The sequence below is a fragment of the Vitis vinifera genome, chromosome 14 (genome assembly GCF_030704535.1).
Source record: "Vitis vinifera cultivar Pinot Noir 40024 chromosome 14, ASM3070453v1".
In the NCBI taxonomy this organism is placed as follows: Eukaryota; Viridiplantae; Streptophyta; class Magnoliopsida; order Vitales; family Vitaceae; genus Vitis; species Vitis vinifera.
This window is the reverse complement of record NC_081818.1, coordinates 22,945,840-22,968,392: the sequence shown is the minus strand read 5'-3', so window position 1 is coordinate 22,968,392 and position 22,553 is coordinate 22,945,840. Positions and strand designations below refer to the sequence as shown.

The following is a 22,553-nucleotide window of genomic DNA, read 5'->3' as shown; positions in this document are numbered from 1 at the left end:
TAATAACATCCATTAAGTAAATCTCTATATTGTTTTTTTGAATAGTGGATTTGTGATTATAAGTTTTTGATCCCATGTTTTTACATTTGTATAGTATTTAGGAGACTAAGTGAGTAGTTTTCCATGTGAAAATACTTAATTTGTATCTTGTGCTATGATTACTCTTTTCACTTCATAATAATAATAATAATAATAATAATAATAACAATCTTAAATATAAAATTTTAATAAAAATTATATTTAACAATTAAATAACATTCCAATATTATTTATTTTAAAAATATGAAAATTTTCTTATATTTAACAATATTAATAATTAAAATATTCGAACTTTATAAATTAAAATTTTATATATTATATAATTTAATATATAGAAATAATTTATACAAATATTAATATTATTTAATTTTAATCACAATTTTAACTTTATAATAAAAAAGTTTAATTTAAAAAATGCTTAATATAAAAAATAAAAAATAGATAAAAATTAAATTTATAATAAATGGAAAATACATATCTTACATCTTAGTTTGATTAACATATAAGAATTAATAACATATCTCATTATTTATATCTTATCCCTTATTTAATTAAATATAGGGTAAGTAATGGAATAACTTATCCTATTCCATCAAATTGATCCTATTTCATATTATATCCTGAGAATTAAACATATCTTATATTTTTATATAGTGATAGCAAGATCAATCTATTCCGTACATGAAAATATCTCACGTCAATGCGGCAGTTCATCACCACATGGGTGGACGGTCCAGTCTCCACAATCTGATTCTTACCTGAAATTACGCAATTGATTTGTTTCTCAACCATCAGAACTTAATCTAGAAAGCACTTTTTTCCAATGGCAAAATTTTTTCTGAAGTTATCCCCATACAATTAATTTACAACTAAAAATAAAATATTCATTTCCAAAGAAGGCTTGAATGCTTATATATTGTTGACCTCCATGAATGCATAGCCAAAAATCTCAAATTAGTGTCTGCACATGCATGAATTGAAGAAAAGATTAAAAAAAGTTATTTGATCTAGTCAACAAAATCTGGCTATTTAAGTTACGTGCATCCATCCTTTTGTTCAGTGTCTCCTTCCATATCAAGTACACAAACCTATCACACATACTTTCTCTCCAACCAAACACTTCTCCTGCATTTGAAGACTCTCAAGAAAGGAATCAATGGCTATGATGAATTCTTCATCAGCACTGACGCTCTTTTGCTGCTTCACCATTTTCCTTCAGTTTCTCTCTGTGAATTCACGCGATTCTCCTCCACTTGCACCAGCTCTATACGTTTTTGGCGATTCTTTGTTTGACAGCGGCAACAACAATCTTCTGCCGACTTTAGCTAAAGCCAATTATCTGCCCTACGGCATGAATTTCCCCAAAGGAGTCACTGGAAGATTCACAGATGGTAGAACTGTTCCAGACTTTATAGGTATGCATTGTTCTAAAAGTACTGTTAATTCATCCATATTTGTTGTTGTACTTCTAAACTATGTTTGATTTTGTGTGATGCAGCTGAATATCTCAGGCTACCGTATTCTCCGCCCTCGATTAGTGTTAGGACATTGGTGCCGCTGACGGGGTTGAATTATGCTTCTGGGGTGTGCGGAATCCTCCCTGAAACTGGAAGCCTGTTTGTAAGCAACTATCTGATATATCCACCATTACTAGTGCTTTCTTTCAATTCTAGCTAGCTGGATGATTGAATGTTTTCTCTAAATTTTTTTCCTTCTCTCTGTACAAATTTGTTTCTTCGTAACTTTACAACCTGTTGCCCATAGCATGGATGGACAGCTAGCTAGTTTCAAAAGAAAATAAAAATATTTATCTTTTAAGCTATCATTAGTTCTTAAAAAGTTCGAAAAAAAAAGCGAGGAAAAAAGAAATTGGGAGAAAATTTAAATAATTTAAAAATATATAAATTTCTTAATAATTTTAATTATATTTGACTTTTTTTTTTTTTTTTTCATAGTAAAACTAAACATAAAAAAAATCAATTTCTTCAACAATTTTTCTCTTATTAGAACTTTTTGGAAACCAAACATATCCTTAAATTTCTTTACAAATGGTCTTGCAAATTTCTTTACAAACATGATGCTTGGAAGTTACATATATACATTAGGAAAGATATTTCAAGTGTTCGGTATATATTAATTGGGAAGATTGATGTTCACATTAAGTCGATTGTAAGTGTCCTTGAAAACCTAAAAGCCCCTTATTTAAAAGCTTTACCAGTTTTCTTACCATCTTTTCCAAGTAACAAATTTCTTTAATCAATCTCATAAGTAGGGTTTTTTTTTTTAACTAACACAAGTATAAATGTCTTCCCACCAGCTTCTTTTTCTTTTCTTATCTTTTCCTTTTATTAATAAATTAATTACATTGCATGCTATCATACATGGTCATGGGGGAGAGGGAATTTGATTGAAAAGTGGACTATTTATTAAATTATGGTAAGATTATTTAAACAAGACCATAAGGTGCTGTGGCAAGTGACAGCTAAACAAGATTATTAATTGTTGTTGGTGAATATAGAATAATTCTTGTAGACCGTGTTCATTTTCATTTCCTACATACTCTCTCATATACAGAAATTACTGACTTTATCACCTTATAAGCTAACAATTTCTAAGTAGTTTACCTTACCCACAACAACCGTTGATTCTCACTCGTTTTAGAATTGACTTTTTTTAGAAAGTTAGATCATGAATCATGGATAAGTAGATGGGAAAATAAAAAAATAGAAGTCAATTTCAGAACTTCTTGTTAATGTTTTCAGGGTAAATGCTTGAATTTGGATGACCAGATCGAGCTGTTTCGACTGACGGTTGAACTGAAATTGGTCACTTCTTTTGGGAGTAAAAAGGAGCTTTCGGAATACTTGTCAAAGTCCATATTCATATTCTCCATAGGCAACAATGACTACATCAACAACTACCTCCTACCCCTTTTGTATGATTCAAGCAAACGTTACACCCCTCAACAATTTGCTCAACTCCTTGTGGGCAGACTCTCTCAAGGTCTGAAGGTAGGACATCTTCATATCTACTGTACTGTGGCATGTGTGGGAGAATAATGTATTGTACTTGATTATCTCCATTGATTTATTTGAACTGCAGAATTTATATATACTTGGAGCCAGGAAGATGATTGTGTTCGAACTTGGCCCCATTGGATGCATGCCATGGATAACAAGGAGGTCGAAAAAGGGTCAGGGAAAATGCGACGAGGAAGCAAACTCTCTTGTATCACATTTCAACAATGATCTCGGTTCGATGCTAAAAGGATTAACATCCACCCTAAGCGGCTCAACCTTCGTACTCGGTCATGTGAATTGGCTAGGCTATGATGCGATCAAAAACCCTTCAAATTATGGTAATTTCCGAACCATTTTCCTTTAATTAGGGCGGGTTTCATCATACTGGCTAACCATGCACAACTTGTTTGATGTGTAGGTTTGAGAGACACTAGCACTTCATGCTGCAACTCATGGCTGAATGGGACAGCGACATGCATTCCATTTGGAAAGCCTTGCGCCAACACAAATGAACATTTCTTTTGGGATGGTTTTCACCTCACTGAGGCTGTTTCTTCACTTGTTGCCAATGCATGCATCAATGGTTCCTCGGTTTGCCTTCCCATGAATATGGAGGGCCTCCTTAAAATTTGAATGTATGAATTCCATCAGCATGTATGCTTCATATTTAAGCAAATAAATGCCAGACCTTTTCTTCTTGTTCTTCTTTTACTTCGCTCTAATTAGACTCTAGAAGATTGAAACCGCCCTTGAGTTATGGTAGGTGTCAATTAATCAATATTCATGAAAAAGAAAAAAAATAAAAAAAAGAAGAAGAAGAAAGCAAGAACACATATTCTTCCTTTGGACCGCTTCAAATACACAATGGTCCATATAAAAAGTAACTAGAATTCATGAAATATTTAAACCAAATTGATTTTAGTATATATATATATATATATAGAACATAATGAAAAGTTTTCAAATGTTATCCAAGTTCAATAATTAATTGTTATATTTTATATCAGATGATGGAAAAATTTCTTTAATGCTGTATATGTACGAGTCTTTTTTAATTTTATAGATGGGTTTTAAAGTTGTAAAGATTTCCTAAACTCAATTTTATACATAATGAATATGTCATGTGTTATTAATTTTTAACTTTGTTTATTAAAATTCCAACCAATGTTCAAATTAAAGTGAACCCAATTTGTAAAGTTTCCTGAAAATTGTATGTATATTTATTCAAAGTAGTGGCCATCACCTCCTAATATCATCCCAATAATATTAATTTGTGTATGTACATTTTGAATGACTCTTTGAACAACTCTAGCTTAATTACGTTGGTCATTTTTACTAATATTTTTAATTTAAAAAAAGAAAGAAGATTATATCAATTAAAGAGTTGTATGATCATTAACCATCCGAATGATTTAACATGAAGTGTACTTAGTATTTTGATATATAAATAACTTAATAATATCAATTAAATCATTAATAAACTTTAAGTTAATAGATTCAACAAGATTTCAAATCAAACATCTTAAATCAATGAACATTAATTTTTCAATTTTAATCTGAATTTATCACAATAAAGAAGAAATTTCAAATGGTAGTTTAAAATTTTACCATTTTGATTTACATTATTAATTGTTTAAATAAAACTTCATATACATGTTGAAATTAATCATCAATGTTATCATGTGTTACATGTACTTTGGGCATATTAACGGCACTCGTCACATTTTTTCTGATTTCTTGTTGAGAGGTTTCCATAATTGATCACGAATATATTCCAAAAAGAAAATTACGAAGGTAAATTTTTCATTACTCAAAGAATGTGATAAATTTCAATCAAATCCATAATCCATAACATGAATTTCATCAATGTTTTAGAAGAACAAAACTCCCATGGATTGGGTCAATCGGTTATACGGTTCGTACGATGTCTTCGAGTTGCAACAAGAGGATGACTCAAGTCCTTTACTGCTTGGTCTATTTTTGGTCAATACGATGAAGAAAATTCACTGACCCTTCTTTTTTCGAAACTCATGATGACATCCCATAAACACACTACAGCTATTTTTCTCTCCATCCAAACACTTCTGGAAAAGATTACTAGTTAGAATGGATTTACTACTATCACTCTTTTGCTCCATCATTTTCCTTCATTTTCTTTCTGTGAATTCACGCGATTCTCCTCCACTCGCACCAGCTCTATACGTTTTCGGGGATTCCTTGTTCGACAGCGGTAACAACAATCTTCTGCCAACTCTCACCAGGGCTAATTATCTGCCTTATGGCGTGAATTTTCCTGGAGGGGTCACTGGAAGATTCACCAATGGTAGAACTGTCGCAGATTTTATAGGTACTAATTAATTGATGCTTACCATATTGTTAATTCTTGTACATAATGTTATCATGTGATCATCGTCACCATAGAAATCTGAGCTGTATATTTTGATTTTTTTTTTTCTTTCATGATCTGCAGCTGAATATCTTGGGCTGCCATATCCTCCACCCTCCATTAGTATTCACGGGACAGTTCTAACGGGTTTGAATTATGCTTCCGGATCATGCGGCATTCTCCCGGAAACTCGTAAGTAATTATATCACTAAACAATGTTCCATTTTTTGGGCTGGATAAGTGTTCTGAACTTTGAGTAAATGCCCTCCTCCCTCAGTGTTTGAAGACTAAATAAATAAATAAATTATGTTTATTATAATGGTTGAGCATTTAAGACAATAATGCGCTCCAACTACGTTCCCATGTGGGATGTGGATCATAAAATACAATCCCACGATGTTTCCACTTAGATTTGAAGAAAATTAAGAGGAGATCATCTTAGCTTTCACGTATCCCTTTACTAGTAGTGCTTTGGTTTTTGCTCAAAGCAAACCATATATAATAAAGGGGGTGTTGCAAGTGATCAGCTAGGAAAACTCTGATTGCTTTACAGGGTGGAATGCACCATTGCTAGCTGCACGATCGTGTTCATTTTCCCGGTCAATGCATGCACGTCTAATTACTATTTTTTTTTTCTTTTAAATTTTCAGGAACCAAACATAGCCTGAATTAAAATCTTAAGTAAGCTAATAGGCACTTCAGTCAGGAACATGCAGTTTCATTTTCGTTTTATTTTTATTTATGATAATTTTATTACTAATTGGGGTATAAAGGTCAGAGTTCTGCACTGATACACATCTAAACCTAATTTTGCCTTTCTGAAGCTAGACAGAATTTCGAAGAAGAAATGGTCCATCTTCACGTTGCCATTTCTGGGTCAGCATACCATGAAGCCATTACTCATTTAGCCAAAAACAGGAGTGTGTGCGTGTGTTTTCTAGATATCATGGCTATTTGTATTCTGAAAGAATAGTTGTTTTTTTCTTGAGGAAAAAAACTATTTTGAAGAATCATTCCCACACCCTAACGATGGATATCTATACATTTGTTTTGGAGTTTGTGTTGGGTCCTATGCATAGCAAATACTCCTGAGAATAGTAGTCTTCTTTTGGGCTAATTCTACGTTAACTTTAACATGAAGAGAAGTATTCTAATTGATGGATGATATTTGCAGGGAAAATGCTTGAATCTGGATGACCAGATTGGTTGTTTAAAATGACACTTAAACAGAATTTGGAAAAAGAATATGGAAGCAAAAAAGAGCTTTCAGCATACTTGTCAAGGTCCATATTCGTGTTCTCCATAGGCAACAATGACTACTTGAACAACTACCTCCAACCCCATCAATACAATTCAAGCCATCGCTACACTCCTCAACAATTTGCTCAGCTACTAGTAGATTCTCAGGGTCTTAAGGTACAACGTTCTTATTGAATTATGAAGCTTGAATCAGTTTTGCTATGTCCGAATCACAAACCTGAATCAGTCCTGTTTTGTATTTAGAGAAAAAAAAATCAAAGTACGAGTGCAATCGAGAAAATTAAGGGTTACCACCCTTCTTTTTCATTTAATTAGTGGATTTTTTAGTATTGATACACTTTGTGGACGTATGAAATTACATTGATCGTTGAACCATGTTAAATTTTTGTCTTTCTTTATTTTCACTCGTGTAGGTCCTTAGGTTAACACACACTGCATCAGTTTGAAAGACAAGGTTGATCTAAGATTGGGTTTATTCATGATTTTGAAGTAGGGTTTGCTTGAGTTAAGAAGAAGGAAATGATTTAGAGATTAATTTAACCAGGGTTCATTTACTTGATCGTGATGTGTAGACTGGGTATTTTTAAACTGAGCTTCTACCAAGGTTTTCAAATATATACATGTAGTCATCTAATCTAACATCATATAAATGGACGGGTGGAGAAGGATGATGTGATCAAGAAAAAACCTTAAAGAAGAATCTCACTACTTTTCAAAGTATTGGAAAAGGTCGGCCTGATTGTCAAACCCTTCACAGAACATTAGTGTAAACTTCCTTGGACCAACCATATTGCTATATATATATATATATATATTTGATTCATTTTGACTGCATTCAGAGTTTATATAACCTTGGAGCCTGGAAGTTGGTTGTATTTGAATTGGGTCCTCTCGGCTGTCTGCCATCGACCATAAGGAAATCCAGAAGCGGTGGAAAATGCGCTGAAGAAACAAATGCTCTCATATCATATTTCAACAATGGGGTGGGCGCAATGCTCAAAAATTTGACATCCACTCTAAGTGGCTCAACATTTATATTTAGTCAAGTGAATTGGCTGGCTTATGATGCGATGGTGAATCCCTCAGAATATGGTAACTTCCAAACCATTAATTTCATTTGGTTTTAGGCCTCTATATCACAATGAATTAGTCACAATAACTTCACTTATATTTCATTGCTATATTATCATTTCTCACAGGCTTAAAGGACACAAGGAATCCATGCTGCACTACATGGTTAAATGGGACTCTCTCAAGTATTCCTTTCCTAGAGCCTTATCCTAACAGATCCGAATACTTCTTTTGGGACGCATTTCACATAACTGAAGCTGCATGTTCACTGATAGCAGCCAGGTGCATCACTGGTTCTTCCGCTTGTGTACCAATGAATATCAAGGCGCTGGTGCAGATATAAGGATGATTATGTCGTGTATGTATGAAGATTTCTATCAGCATGCATCAAATTTATTAATCTTAGGGAGATGAAAGATTTGTATGTTATAAATCTTTTAGTAGATTCTAAACTTGAGTAGATATAAGTCACAAGGTAGAAAATTCCACAGATTGGGCATTTATACTTAAAATTAGATGATTCTTCACTTGATTGTAAAAATCCATAATGAAAAAAACAGATTAACTAACCATTTTTCTTAGGTTTATTTGAATTTCGCTTCTGTTCATACTCAAAAAATAAATGGCATTGGATGAGATCCAACTAGTCTGAGCCATGGATTTGATTCTCTTTGGGAACAGAAGGCACTAGGCTTAATCAAATGTATGCAGCCCAAGGCATTCCTGAGGGGCTGACCAAACGAGTTTGAGTTGTTGGGTAGCCCTTTTTTAGCCACGGGCCTTATATTTATATATAAAAATATTTGAAAACATATTTAATTAATATTAAAATGATGATGTATATAGTTTAGATATATTTAAAAATATAGAAGATAAAATGATATATGTATATTTATTTTTTATTTTAAAATGTTCTTAATTTATTTACAATTTCATGTTTCTCTTGTAATTAGTCCCATATAAAGATATTTAAAAATCTCCTTAAAAAGATTATCATTCAGTTTAATAGAATTTAAAAATAAAATAATTAAAAATTATTTATTTATTGAATTTTTATTTTTAAGAATTTTATATATTTAAGATAATTTTTAAGTGTATATATCTTATGTGGAGTAATAATATGTAAATAAGTCATACCTCCTCCGGATGCAGCTCCACAACCAAGCAAATCAGTAGCTCACCATTAGAGACGACGAATATGGCAATGTGCAAGGCTATTCTAATGGGTCTTCCCTCTACCATATTATGCATGCAAGGAGCTAGCCGCTAATTCATCTTCACAAAATCCTTCAACTACTGATTTGGTTTATGAAATAAGAAACTAATTCGATCTATTCTTTTCATTTGTATCAACACAGCTCAATTGATTAGCTAAAAGCCAAGCTAAATCAATTGACTTGCCTTTCATTTGCTACTCATCTTTGTATATATATTTTTACACAACAATGTTAATTGAAGAAGGCATGCTATGATTTTATTCTCGTGCATAAACTATTCCTCAAACTTCCAAATGGTACCAAAGCCGCATTGCCTTAGTTTCAGAACCTAGTTTCGCTATTCAATCTTTTCATTAGTGTGCAAGTTTGGTATCTGTTAAGCTATCTTCTACAGATTATCTTCTTTTGTAGATCTCACATTCTACCTTAATCAAGAGTCTTAGGCTTAAAAATAACTTTAGAGATGTTGGCTTGGGCTTCACCAGAAGAAATAGAGAATAAAGATGGCAAGAAGGAAGTGAATCTGATGAATGCAATTTGGGTGAACGATTATGGCCTCTTGATGTCTTAGCTGATGGGGCTGATGACAGAAGATATCTTGAGTATTACCATTGAAGGATAGTCTGCTCAATAGATTTGGATTTCTATTAAAGAATACTGTTACCCACAACCAAATAAAAAGAATCATGGTTGAAGGACAACTTCTATGCAATCAAGAAAGGATCAATGGAACTTGATGAATATGATAAATAAGTTCAAAGGCATTTATGATAGCTTGGCTACCATTGGCAAAATCATTTCTTGAAGAAGACAAAAGTATTTCTATTAGTGTAAGGTATTGGTCCCAAGTATGCTGATTTCAAAACTATAATGCTCACGAGACCATCATAACTCTCATCCAATTCATTCTTGCCCTTCAAAATCATGAACAAGTAAATATTATGGTTGAAGAAGAAGAAAAATATGTTTTATACCACAATCAAGCCTTCTTTAGCCAAGAAAGGGGTGGGGTACTAGAAGAGGTGGCAGGTTCGATGGTCAAAGTACAGGTTTCTCCCATAATAAGGAAGGCAAAGGTGTTCAACAAAATAATTCTCTAGGATTCAACATTCAACATCATAATCATCCTCATCATAAGGAATGTATATTGTAGGGTAACTCAAAACACGAAGGAAAAAACAACTTTAATTAAAAACAAAGATCAAATTAGAATGCTATTATGAAATTTTTAATCTCTGGCAAACCAAATCACACAACTACAATATTTGAAATAATAAGATCACTAACTTTTAGAGAAAAATATATCTTTGTGTATTTATTGGCTATAGCCCTTTACACAAGGGTTATAAATGCCTTAAACCTCAAAAAAAAAAATGATGTCTACATCTCTAGACACGTTATCTTTGACAAGCATGAATTCCCTTTTGCTATTCAAGCTACTCATATTGTCTTTGTTGCGCAAGAACCAAGTTACATTACTTCCTCCCCTGATGCTAATGAATGGCTACACGCAAGTCATATACCATTTAATCAAGCACCTCAACACTAGTTCCTCCAGCTATCATTCCTATCAAAATAGCCTACAATTACTATCACTGCACCTCCCATCATAGATGCATCTTCTTCTTCCCTAATGAAATCCATTCTAGCCACCCTTACACTTGATCCTTCCTCTCCACCATCTCTGCACTCCACATTGGATTTAACAAACCAACTATTTGTTGATATCCCAATTCTTCTTCCTTCCCTATCAACAAAACCTATGCCTATTGATCTTACACTAGTAGTTGATCCTATTGATCCACCCCCCCATAGTTATTTTAATTTTAGTTTATGTGGATGATTTTATTGTAACAAGTATCAACCTTACTATAGTCCAATAGATCAACACCAGTCTTAACACCTTGCTCTAAAAGACCTTGGCCAATTTACTCATAATTAAAGATACATAGTTTTGTGGTAGTTTATACCTTCCCAAGCAAATTATACCGAAGACCTCCTTCAGAAAGCACACATGTTAGATTGTTCTATCATAGCCACAACTATATTTGTCAAAGATTCACTAACTATAGACGATTTACAACATGTAAATCTAATTGAGTATTGCACCTTGGTTGGTAGTCTCTAATATTTGACATTCACTAGACTAGATATCACTAATGGTGTCAACAAAGTGTTCCAACACCTCCAATAGCCAACTAAGACAAATCTCAAGGCTATGAAATAAGTCTTACACTATTTAAAAGGTACCTTAAATTACGTTATTTGCTTATTGGCTAAAGTTCAATATAATTATATGTTTTTTTTGTTGATTATAATTGGGTGGGGCATATGATAACACGAAACACTACTAGTTTTTGCGTTTATCTTGGTACTAATTGTATTTCCTAATCTTCTAAGAAACTATAAAATTTGATAATTTGGCAATGGAAGCTATATTTTCTATTACTTCCTTTGGAAATTTGTACAAAAATATAGATGAGTTGTACAAAAAAAGAAACAAACAATATTCCTAACATATTGGAAAATATCTTAAAATGAAGAGAATAAAATATTGTTAATAATTGATTTCCAAATATTGTGAAAATAAAATATTTCCATATTTTGTGAGAATCAAATACTATTAATATTTGATTTCCAAATATTGTAAAAATTAAATATGGTTAATATATTTTATTTCTTTGATTTCTCTAGATTTATGGAAATATTGATGAGTATCTTCTTACCCTTTATGCACTTGATTCCGTGTATCTTCTTGAATATTTCCTTTAACATGCCTCCTCAAGCTAAAGTGGAAATGAATATGGATTTCTAGTTTGCCCCGAAACATGGTGAAGACATCCTTTGATAAAGATTTGGTAAAAATATTAGCAAATTGAGAATGTGTAGAAACATAGCGAGTGACAAAGGTGTCCATAGATAGCTTTTCTTGTACAAAATGATAATTAAGCTCAATATGTTTAGAACTTAGCTACGAAGAAGGTCAAAGAGCAATACTCGGCCTTGGTGCTCAAGCAAGCAATATTTGCTTGTTTCTTTAAAGGCCAAAAGATATAATTTGCTCTAAGAAAAACACAATAACCCATGGCGATCCTTCTTGTAGTGGGACAACCTGCACAATCAACATCATTAAACCCATAAAGAGATTTCGAACTAGTGGATAAGTAACAAAAACCAAAGTATTGGGTTTCCTTAAGATATCTCAAGATACGCTTTACAACCATCAAGTGAGCCATAATAGAGTTACTAAAATATTGACAAACCCGATTAACTACATGAATAATATCTAGCCTTTTGAAAGTTAAGTATTAGAGGGCTCCGACAATACTTCAGAAAGTAGTAGCATTAGTTAAAACATTGTCCAAAAGAGAAAGTTTATTAGCAAGAACCAGAGGTGAGGCAATATGATTGACGTGAAACATCTTAGTCCTTGAAAGTAGGTCATGTATATGCTTTTGTTGAGAAAGAAAGTTTTAGAAAATAATTATACAAGCTAGCATATAGAATGATTAAAAATAAAGTATTAGATATAAAAATTATTTTTAAAACATATTTAAAAATATTTAAAACAAGTTAGAAACATTTCAAGTTCCTAAATAGACTTTTGTTCTATAAAACATCAGAGAACAATTTTCAAAAACTATTTTTTAGAATTATTTTCAAAAATAGTTACTAAATAAGGCCTTAATCTCTACACCAAGAAAATAATGTAAAGGGTCAAGATCTTTAATCGCAAATTCATGGTCAAGTTGTACAAAAAGACTTACAATAGATTGGTTATTATTACCTGTAATAAGAACATCATCCATATAAATGAGAATTATGATTATGTCGTGAGTGCAATAAATAAACAATGATGAGTCTGATTTGTTGCAATAGGAACCAAGTTGGAGCAAAAATTGTGAAGGCGATCGAACCAAGCACTTGACACTTGTTTCATACCATATAATGATTTTTTTAATAGACACACATAATCAAGAAAAAAAGAATCAATAAATCCCGAAGGCTACTCCATGTAGACCATCTTCTTTAGATGCCCATGCAAAACACATTCTTTACATCCAAATGGTGCATGCTCCAATTTAAAGAGTGAGATAGAGCTATGACAAGATGAATGGTGGTTGGTTTAACCACAGGGCTAAAAGTTTCATCATAGTCCACTCCTGATAGTACTTGTGTGAAACCTTCTGCAACCAAGCGAACCTTAAAACAATCAATAAAACTATCTTCTTTATACTTAATACGATATACCCATTTGGAGTTGAGAACATTGATTCCAAATAGCCGAGGAACAAACTCCACGTGTTATTATCACGAAGAGCTTGAAGTTCATCTTTCATGGAATTAATCCAATGTAAATCCTTAAGAACAATCTTCAAGGTCTTTGGCTTAGATGGAATGAGATCATGTACATGAGAAGACGTTAGTGATGAAGTGGCAAAAGCAACATAATCACTGAGATAAGAAAGTGACTTTTTGGCTCGAACGGGTCAAGTTTATGGCACTAACTCAGTTAGAGAGACTTGTTAAATGTTATTGTGTTCAAGTTGAGCTTCAATTGAAGGAAAAGAATGTGCAAGACCTTCATCCACAGTTGGAATTGAATTCTCTAAAGTTGGAGTAGATTGAACCATTGGAACAATGGTAGAATTTATAAGAGAATTTGCGGTAGTTGCACCATTCAAGCTAGGTTGATTTTCTTTATTATTTCCTACAACATTCGGAATAAAATCAAGGTTACAACAATAAGGGAAAATATTATAACTTTCTTCTTTAGAATTTGTCGAACTTTTTGGATTTTGTGAATCAACCAATGAGATAGCTTCCTTAATAGCTTAATTAAGCCATTTATCCAAATGAGGAACGTCAGTCATTTCCAAATTTGTAGAATTAGGGACCGCATGTGAGGACTTGTAAGGAAAGGTGCCTTCATCAAAGATAACATGTCTAGAAATATAAACTCGCCTTATTTGAGGTTCCAAGCATCTATAACCCTTATGAATCAGGCTATATCTAAGAAAGACACACAGATAAGTCTTCTTGGTAAACTTTGAACCACTTTGATGATGTAATGATGGAAAACATTAACATCCTTGCACTCACAAGCCAATGTAGTCAAAATGCCTTCCGTAGAACTTAAAGTAAGGGTTAACATTGTTAAGAGTTGAGGAGGGCAACCTGTTTGTAAGATACACAACTGTAAGAAAGACTTCAACCCAAAGAGATGATGACAAATTGGCATGAAAAAACATGATCAATTTGGTTTCAACAGTATGCCGGTGTTTTTGCTCAACTACTTTTTGTTGAGAAGTCCTTCGACATGAAACATGTAGTTTTATTCCATTATTTCGAAGATGCTCAAAAAAAATATTAAAGCTAAATTCTCCTCCACCATCACATTGAAATACTTTAATTTTTCGATCAAATTGGTTTTCTACCAAATTTTGAAACTTATGAAAACAAACAAAAAATTCAGATTGTCATTTCAAAGGATAAAGTCATGTGAATCGTAAATAATCATTGACAAATATCACATAAAAATGAAAACGTTGATTTGTAGTCACAATAGTCAAGCCCTAAATATCACAATGTATTTTATCAAGAGGAAGTTTAGAAAGTTAATTTGAATAATGGAAAGATAAATTTGCAACTTTTCCCCATTTGACAATTAACACAAATAGAAGGTTTAGTTACTCAATGGGTTATATCAATAACTTTCTTTTCCTTTAACAAGGAAATCATCTTCAAATTTGGATGTTTAAATTGTTGATGCCAAATTGATGAAGTTTATTTATTGTACTAAATGTCTCTTGATAGTTTCCATTTAAAGTATATAATTGTCCTTTCTTATGTCCTCTTGCTATCGTCCTTTGATTTTGGTCCTTAACAACGAAACTAGATGAGGTGAATTCAAAGGAACATAAATTATTCGCAATGAATTTTCCAACAGTTAACAATTTTATTTTATTTTTCAAATCAAGAACACTAACACATCTTTTAAATCCAATTTTACTTCATTTGTAAGAACACAAACATCTCTAATATGAGAAATAAGTATACTATTTCCATCTCCAACATAAATAAAATTATTTTCATTATATGATTTAATATCAAAAAGTTTACCTACGTCGTTTGTCATATGTGAGGTAGCATCGAAATCAACAATAAAGGATTGATCATTTGAGTCATTCATGGAAAGAAAAGTAAGAGGTTGTGGAAAATCTTCATATTGGTAGGAATAATCAAGCCTATACCAATAATTAATAGCAAAATGATTTGGTTTTCCATAGATTTGACAAGTTACTTTACTACCATTAAGCTAGTAGGACGTTGTTGGTGATGTATTTCTTTCTGTTAAGTTGTGTTGTTAGTTGACCATTTGAGAATGTTAAAATTACATTGAGGATTATGGTTTCCATTATAGCGCCCAACAAGTGTGAATCCTCTTCCATTTGAGTTGAAATTTCCTCTACCCCGACCATTTCGATCACAATTTTGTTTTCCAAAGAAATTTGGTACATGCTCTAAGAACATTTTCTCCTCCTCCTTTTGGGCGGTGAGTGATTATTCATGTCCTTAAAGAGCTAGCATAAATTGCATAAAGGAATGATAAGGTGGTTTAGTAAGCATAGCAAGTTGAAAATTTTTGTACTTTTGTCCTAAGCCATGGGCAAATTGGAAAACTTTGTCTTGGTCTGAAATTGGCTTTTTAATTGGGATAAGATTGTCACATATATTTTTTAAGTCCCTTAAATATTCTTCAAGAGACTGTGACCCCTTTTTGAGAGTCATCAACATATTTTTTAAATTCATTTCTTTTTCTACTATAGCGAGAAGCAGTTGCTCTTTAAGAGATGTTCATACTTCATATGTCGTTTCAACACCGAAGAACATGTTGAAAACATCTTCTTTCATGGTTCCAATAAACCATGAAGTGAGAAGTCCATTATTGATCCACAGTTGGTATTATGGGTTAGGACTTTTGTTTCCCTTATCATCTTTCATTTCCTCAACAAGTTTTTTTCCATTTAATAGATGATGGAGAACACCAAGGCTACGAACTAAGGGGGTGATTTGACTTCGCCACATTAAGAAATTTGTAGAGTTTAACTTGATAGAGATGAAAAGTTTAACTTGATAGAGATGAAATTAGAACATTGGTGAAATGACTTAATATTGAGTTCAAGTTTTGTGTTTGGATTGCAAGTTTATGCCTATCATGTAAAATTTGATAATTTGGCAATAGCTATATTTTCTATTACTTCCTTTGGAATTTTATACAAAAATATAGATGAGTGGTACAAGGAAAGAAATAAACAATATTCCTAACATATTGGAAAGTATCCTAAAATGAAGAGAATCAAATATTATTAATATTTGATTTCCAAATATTGTTAATATTTTATTTCCAAATATTGTGAGAATCAAATACTATTAATATTTCATTTCCAAATATTGTAAAAATTAAATACTATTAATATTTGATTTCTTTGATTTCTCTAGATTTATGAAAATATTGATGGGAGTGTTTTCCTGCTGTGCTTAGTGTCGTGTATCTCCTTGAATACTTCCTTTAACATAAACAAGGGGCAATAACACACTCTATAGCAGAGGCAAAGTACCTTTCCATGGCTGCAACTACTGTCGTTCTCTTACATGACATTGGCCTACCACTTCCCCAACTTCCAGTTCTATGTGATAACAATAGTGCAATGCATATGGTGAAAAATCTAGTGATTCATGCAGGACAAAGCACATAGAATTAAATTATCATATTGTTCGCGAAAAAGTTGTCATGGGACACCTCCATGCTAAATATGTTTGTAGTCATCTTCAAATACCCGATAGTCTTACCAAACCTCTAGCCAAAAGGGCTTTCACTATGTTCCATGGGGGAGGGGGGGCTGATAGAAGTCCAACCTCCTCTAGATTTAGTTCCATAATCAGCTTCACAACCAACCAAATCAGCAGCTCACCATTAGAGATGAATATAACAGTGTGCAAGGCTGTTCCATTGGGTCTTCCCTCTATCATATTATGCATCCAAGGAGCCAACGGCTGTTCATCTTGACAAAATCATTCACCTACTGATTTGGTTTATAAAATTAGAAACGAATTCTATTATTTCCATTTACATTAGCATTACTCAATTGATTAGCTAAACTCAAGCCAAATCAATTGACTTTGTCTTCCATTTTCTACTCATCTTTGTATATGTTTTTTGCACAACAATGTTGATTGAATAAGTCTTGCGATCATTTTATTCTTGTGCATAAACTATTCTTCAAACATCTATAAAGCTCTCTGCCTTGACCAATGGAGGCCAATGTTTGAGCTCCTATCACCTTATTGGACACTTAGACCTGAAATCTCCAAAAATGAGGAAATTTTCGCTGGCATGTAATTAATAGAATGGTTTCATTTTTAAATCTCTGAATTGATCTAAGACTAGAAGCAGTTCCATGCTTCGACTTTCTCCTTCAGGTTAGTTTAATGTCTCATTTATTTTACCTTATCTCACCTGGATTTGATTTCCATTTTTTTATTTTTTTTATTTTTTGTAGACAGTAAGTAATTTTGCCTAATTAACCACATAAATGTGGTATTTCCCACATATATTTGCTGGTTGCAATTCGTTTTCTTATGATTTTGCAACAATGAATAATGTGAAAAACATTATTGTGCTTCTTCAATACTATGACAGATAATAAAAAGGAAAAGGGAACAAGAAGAAATTAAAGCTCCAATAAATGCTCAATTTTTTATGCAAGCTGTGTGATTATATTACCGTTTAACTAGAAACATCAGCAATCTATGCAATGAAATGGTGCCTAAGAAAGCAAGAACCCATTAAAAGTTGAATCCTCACTGCTAGATCATTTTTCGCTATACATGGACAATTGAAGCTTAAAGTACTATAATTAAGAGTGCACTAGGGACTTAGTCCCTGAACTAAAAAACACCCAAATTCATGCAGAGAAGACATTTCTCAGAGTCTTAATATAGTGGCAAATAACATTACGATATATATAATCACCTCACTTAACTAGTGTAACTTCACAGAAGAAATTAAAAGTCCCCTGAAGGCACATATAATATACAGGATCCTATGTGTAGAAGTGTCATGTTAGAAAAAGAAACAAAGTATCCTATGCTTCATTGCCTAAACGAGAGAAACTAATATATTTTAAGTAGGTTGAAGGACTTCACATCTAAGGGAGCAAAACTGTGAGCCTAAACCTAACAAGGGCTATCAGCATTTTCTTAGTCTGAAGGTTCATGGTTGTTGATTGGTGGCTTGCGCTTAGGCTTATCATTTCCCTTGTAGTCCTTGTGAATCAGGTTCACCATCTCATTCACGGCCTTAAGAAGCCTTTCTGCTTCATCCCTCTGAGTAGTATCAGGAGGTTCTTGAGAGACTGGTATTTTGGATTTTGAAGTACAGCCCAAGCTGGAACATTTCCATGTCTTCGGCTCCAACATGTTGAGATTGTCCTGAGGTTGAGAGAAGCTGGAGTTAGGCTGGAAAAATAAACATGATTTAAGACAACATGAGGAAGAAAGCCCTAAAAACAAACACACACACCCAGCACTTCATCAAAAGTGGTATTTTTCGATATTTGGTTGTAAAATCCTCCCTTGCAGCATAAAGATATTATATTTCATCAAATGCTATATATGTTCATGGAACTTCGTGTGAGCTTTGGGGCTGGAGAGAGAAACCTGATCGTTCGGGGGATACCGTGATTTTCTGGCAAACTTCTCCCAAGCATAATTGTCTTTTCCTGCATTCAAGCAAATCTAAAATGAACTTTATAATTAATCCAGCCTCCTTTCCCAAAACTAATTCATAGAAATTAGAATCATATTAAGATGTGAATCACTAAAAGCACCAGCACTTCAAGCATCTTACGATAATTCCTTTTTATACATCAAAAGTACTTTCTGCATACATACAAGTATGGATTCCTCAAAATGTTTTCACTAGGACATATACTAATCCTAAAGAGAAAAAACAGATCTTAATTGGGTTTCCACTGCTTTTTACTCAGTTGTTCTTAGGAGGGTGGCGTTTTACCAATGTATAATCAGCACTAAATGCGACAAAACTGACTACATTGAGCGTGCTAGGAATATTACTTTCATCACCAATTTTACATTTTACATCCAAACCCCCTTTCCCTTCAAGCTCACAATTTCCAACAGAATGGTTTGCACCTGAAATCTTTGAGTTCTCTTGGTTCAGTCCTTGTTCCTCGATCCCTTTTCTCGACACTCTATCCACCACCATTTTCCTTCCTCCAAGGCCTCTTGTCCTAGTGACGGCGTTGGGTTTACCATCAAGAAGTCCCTGTTAAATTTTTTATTTGGGAAATCAAAATAGGATATACGTATTACTCGTGAAATTAATCGGCAATTGAATAACAAAGCAGGCTACCTTTTTCACCAACAGCACATTTTCTCCAGTCATTGCAAGCCCATTTCCATTCATTGCCCTATCTGCAAAGAAATGTTTGAAAAATATTATCCGAAATTCCCATGGTTAACTTGCTTAGTTTTATTCAAAAACTAGTGGAAAAGAAAGCTGTTTACCTTGATGAGCTTGTGTCAGAGAGACCCTTAGAGCTTGCAAAACAAGGAGAAGTCCAAGCACTAAGCTTGTAAACTTTATGGGCACCATTTCTTGTGTTCCTTTGCTTTTCTTGGGGGTATGTTTGTCGCTCAACACAACAAAAGAGAAGAAAAATGCAAACCGCAACCAAGATTTTATAGAGAGTTCAACCCAAGTCAAAGCAATCTAGGGTTCCAACACCACCAGCTTAATAAAATAAGACACCTGGGTATATGCAGGACTTTGGAAAACTCAAATAAATAAATATTAAAAAAAAAAAAAAAAAAAGGACAAATGTTAGAAGATAAAATATTACTGTTCTTCATTTCAAAGTTTGAATGTGGTTTGGTGTGCTGAACTGAATTGAAATCTCAGAAAACAAGTCATACGACAGTGTTCGGAAAATCATAAGAAAGAGATATATGGGTGTTCTCCTCCTGCTTGTGCCATGCATGCAAATTTCTATGGCAGTGGTGGATGGATCATGACCAGTCACCGAGGGTCTGCACTTGATAACATATAAACAATACTTGTAGGGAACAATCTAGGGCTTTCTTTGCTGATACCATGAGATATACAAAAGTAAGTGCAGGATCACAAAGCATATATTCTGCAGGCTTTTAGAGGTTTCTCTCCTTTTGTAAGTCCATCCAGGCAGCAAGATCGAGCTTAGTTTGGCTTGACTCTAAGCTCAAGTGTCATACATATGGTTGGAAAATATAAAATTGAATAATTAAGATAAATAAACTATGGTATTTTTTCAGGTTTGTGTTCAAATATTGCAGTAAAGAAATCATACTTTTTCGATACTAATTGCAGTATTTAACCAGACATGAGCTGTAATCTTTAATCTATTACCCAAAGTAATAACTAAAACATGCTAGAGATTGAAAATTAATGAAATCATAGGGTCAATACTCACAAAGGTCTGAGAGTCAGAGATTCGGTCCTTGTCCAAATAAGTAAAAGAATGTGGTAAAACAAAGGGCTCATCATCCCTAGGATACCATCTAGGGTTTAGGCATTTTTCTTTAAATAATTTACTGTGGAATCTTTCAGTTTGAAATCATATATATTAATCAGTATGTCTATTTGGGATTGGTTCTGAATCATTTGAGACACACTTCTCTTAAGCAGGTGTAGAAAAAATTTCTTGTTAAGCTATTCCCTACATCAAGTGATGAGCCTGTGATATCATATTAAAGATGAAGAAGGAGATGGGCAATCCTGATCATTAGCTATATAGAGAGCTCCTGATACACATTAATGCCACATAGAATTCAGCACTTAATGAGAAATATAAACTGATACACATTAAAATTTAGTGTTGGAACAAGCTACTTTCTTTTGAAGCAAATAAAAACAAATTTTGAAGCAACTTGCCAAGTTAATCTTTTTCTTTTGGGATAAGTGCCAGGCTTATTTAAATATATTATTAGTGAGGGACAGAATGGAAAATTTCAGTGAAAATATTGTATAGTCACATGTGAGCCATGGACAATCAGTGATAAACCAGTAGAAGTAGAAAATTAAACAACCAGCGAAATTTCTTAACTTAGTTTACTGAGGAAATTAATGGTAGAATATTGTACACTAATGACGGTTTGAGGAGGCGGTGTGGTGATTAGGGTGGCATAGTTCCCAAAGAAGCATGAGCATCAAATTAAGAGCTTGAGGAACATGGGCAAGTGATTATTGCATAGAATTACTAAACCCCTCTCATCATTTTAATCTTACCATAATAAACTAAAGCTTAGAACTGTTAAGATTTTAGAGCACGAGGCCGTGTCCTCCAACTGGATCCCTAGTGGTGGCCCCTTGAGAACTGTGAGACATGAAACCAAGTCGGTTCCACGCTCATTCATATGGCAAATACCTAAATCCACAGGCCTGCAACACTATCAATGAGATGGTTACCGGAAACTCTTTTCTTTCAATAGGGAAACCGACCATGCAGGTGGAGTGTAGAAATGATCCAGGCAGCCCAAAAACTTTTTCATAAAGAACAAATTATACATATAAACAGCCCTATACCCTATTCATAGGAATTGAACTATATCACATGCAAAGCAAAAAACTCTCTCCTACTTTTATTTCAATCGTTTATTAAATAAGTTGAGGGAATTTCCCTCTCTTCAATTACCTATATGGTACATCTTCCACTACTAGTTTAGTGAGGCGCATTTGTTGGTGAAGTACGGATTAAAGCAAGATCCTCGAGCCATGCCACCTTGATTGAGGTTGTCCAAGCATTTCGACCAAGAAAATCAATCAATATCAAGCCTTAGAGATATGTTAGGATTCCCTGGATCTTGTCAGGGATCCTCATAATTATCAAGGTGTGTACATACAAAGATAAAAAGATTGCTAAACATTTCGGGCATGGTAGTCCATGGACCCACTTCAACAGCTTAGATAAGTTCATATTTTTCTATCTTGTGCCATTTCCTCCTATCGCCATGCGTCAGGTAGCAGCGAGCGCCACTGTACATATCATCGTGAATTAGCAGTCAACTAATACTAATACGCGTCCCCGTCTTATTAATTTATCACCTCTCCATTACCAAGCTCGAAGATAAGATCATTCAGAACCCCACAGAAAGAAGCAGACACCTACATACAAACAGTGTCGTTGCGGCTCCAGTCACCAATGTTGTGTCCTTAACATAAAAATTTTTAGTAGTAATCTTCTACTAAGGAGATAACTGTGGACAGACTTTTGAGTTAGCAAACCCAAAACCCTAGTATGTTAGAAAATTAAGCAGAAGCTTTCTCAAAGAAGAGGGTCTAGTCTAGGGTTTGTACCCCATGTGTACGGGTAATGTTGATTTCGAGGCTTTTAGACGCTCCAAAGTTTGTATGCATATGAATATTGCCATTGAGTTGGGAGCTGTTATCGTGGGAGTTTGATGTTCAATTTTCAAAGAAATCGATTTATATGTCTGCCT

The 22,553-nt window shown here is 33.5% G+C and overlaps 1 protein-coding gene and 1 pseudogene across 1 annotated transcript; both read left to right on the top strand.

Moving 5' to 3' along the window:
- Positions 1–1,027: 1,027 nt before the first annotated feature.
- Positions 1,028–3,761, top strand: LOC100242870 (GDSL esterase/lipase 7). The gene is made up of 5 exons (XM_002278387.5): positions 1,028–1,454; positions 1,538–1,659; positions 2,802–3,050; positions 3,142–3,397; positions 3,478–3,761. The coding sequence occupies exons 1-5, from the start codon at positions 1,196–1,198 to the stop codon at positions 3,690–3,692; spliced, it is 1,101 nt and encodes a 366-aa protein (XP_002278423.2). The 5' UTR covers positions 1,028–1,195; the 3' UTR covers positions 3,693–3,761.
- Positions 3,762–5,165: 1,404 nt separating this feature from the next.
- On the top strand, positions 5,166–8,261 carry LOC100855172 (GDSL esterase/lipase 7-like; annotated as a pseudogene).
- Positions 8,262–22,553: the final 14,292 nt, after the last annotated feature.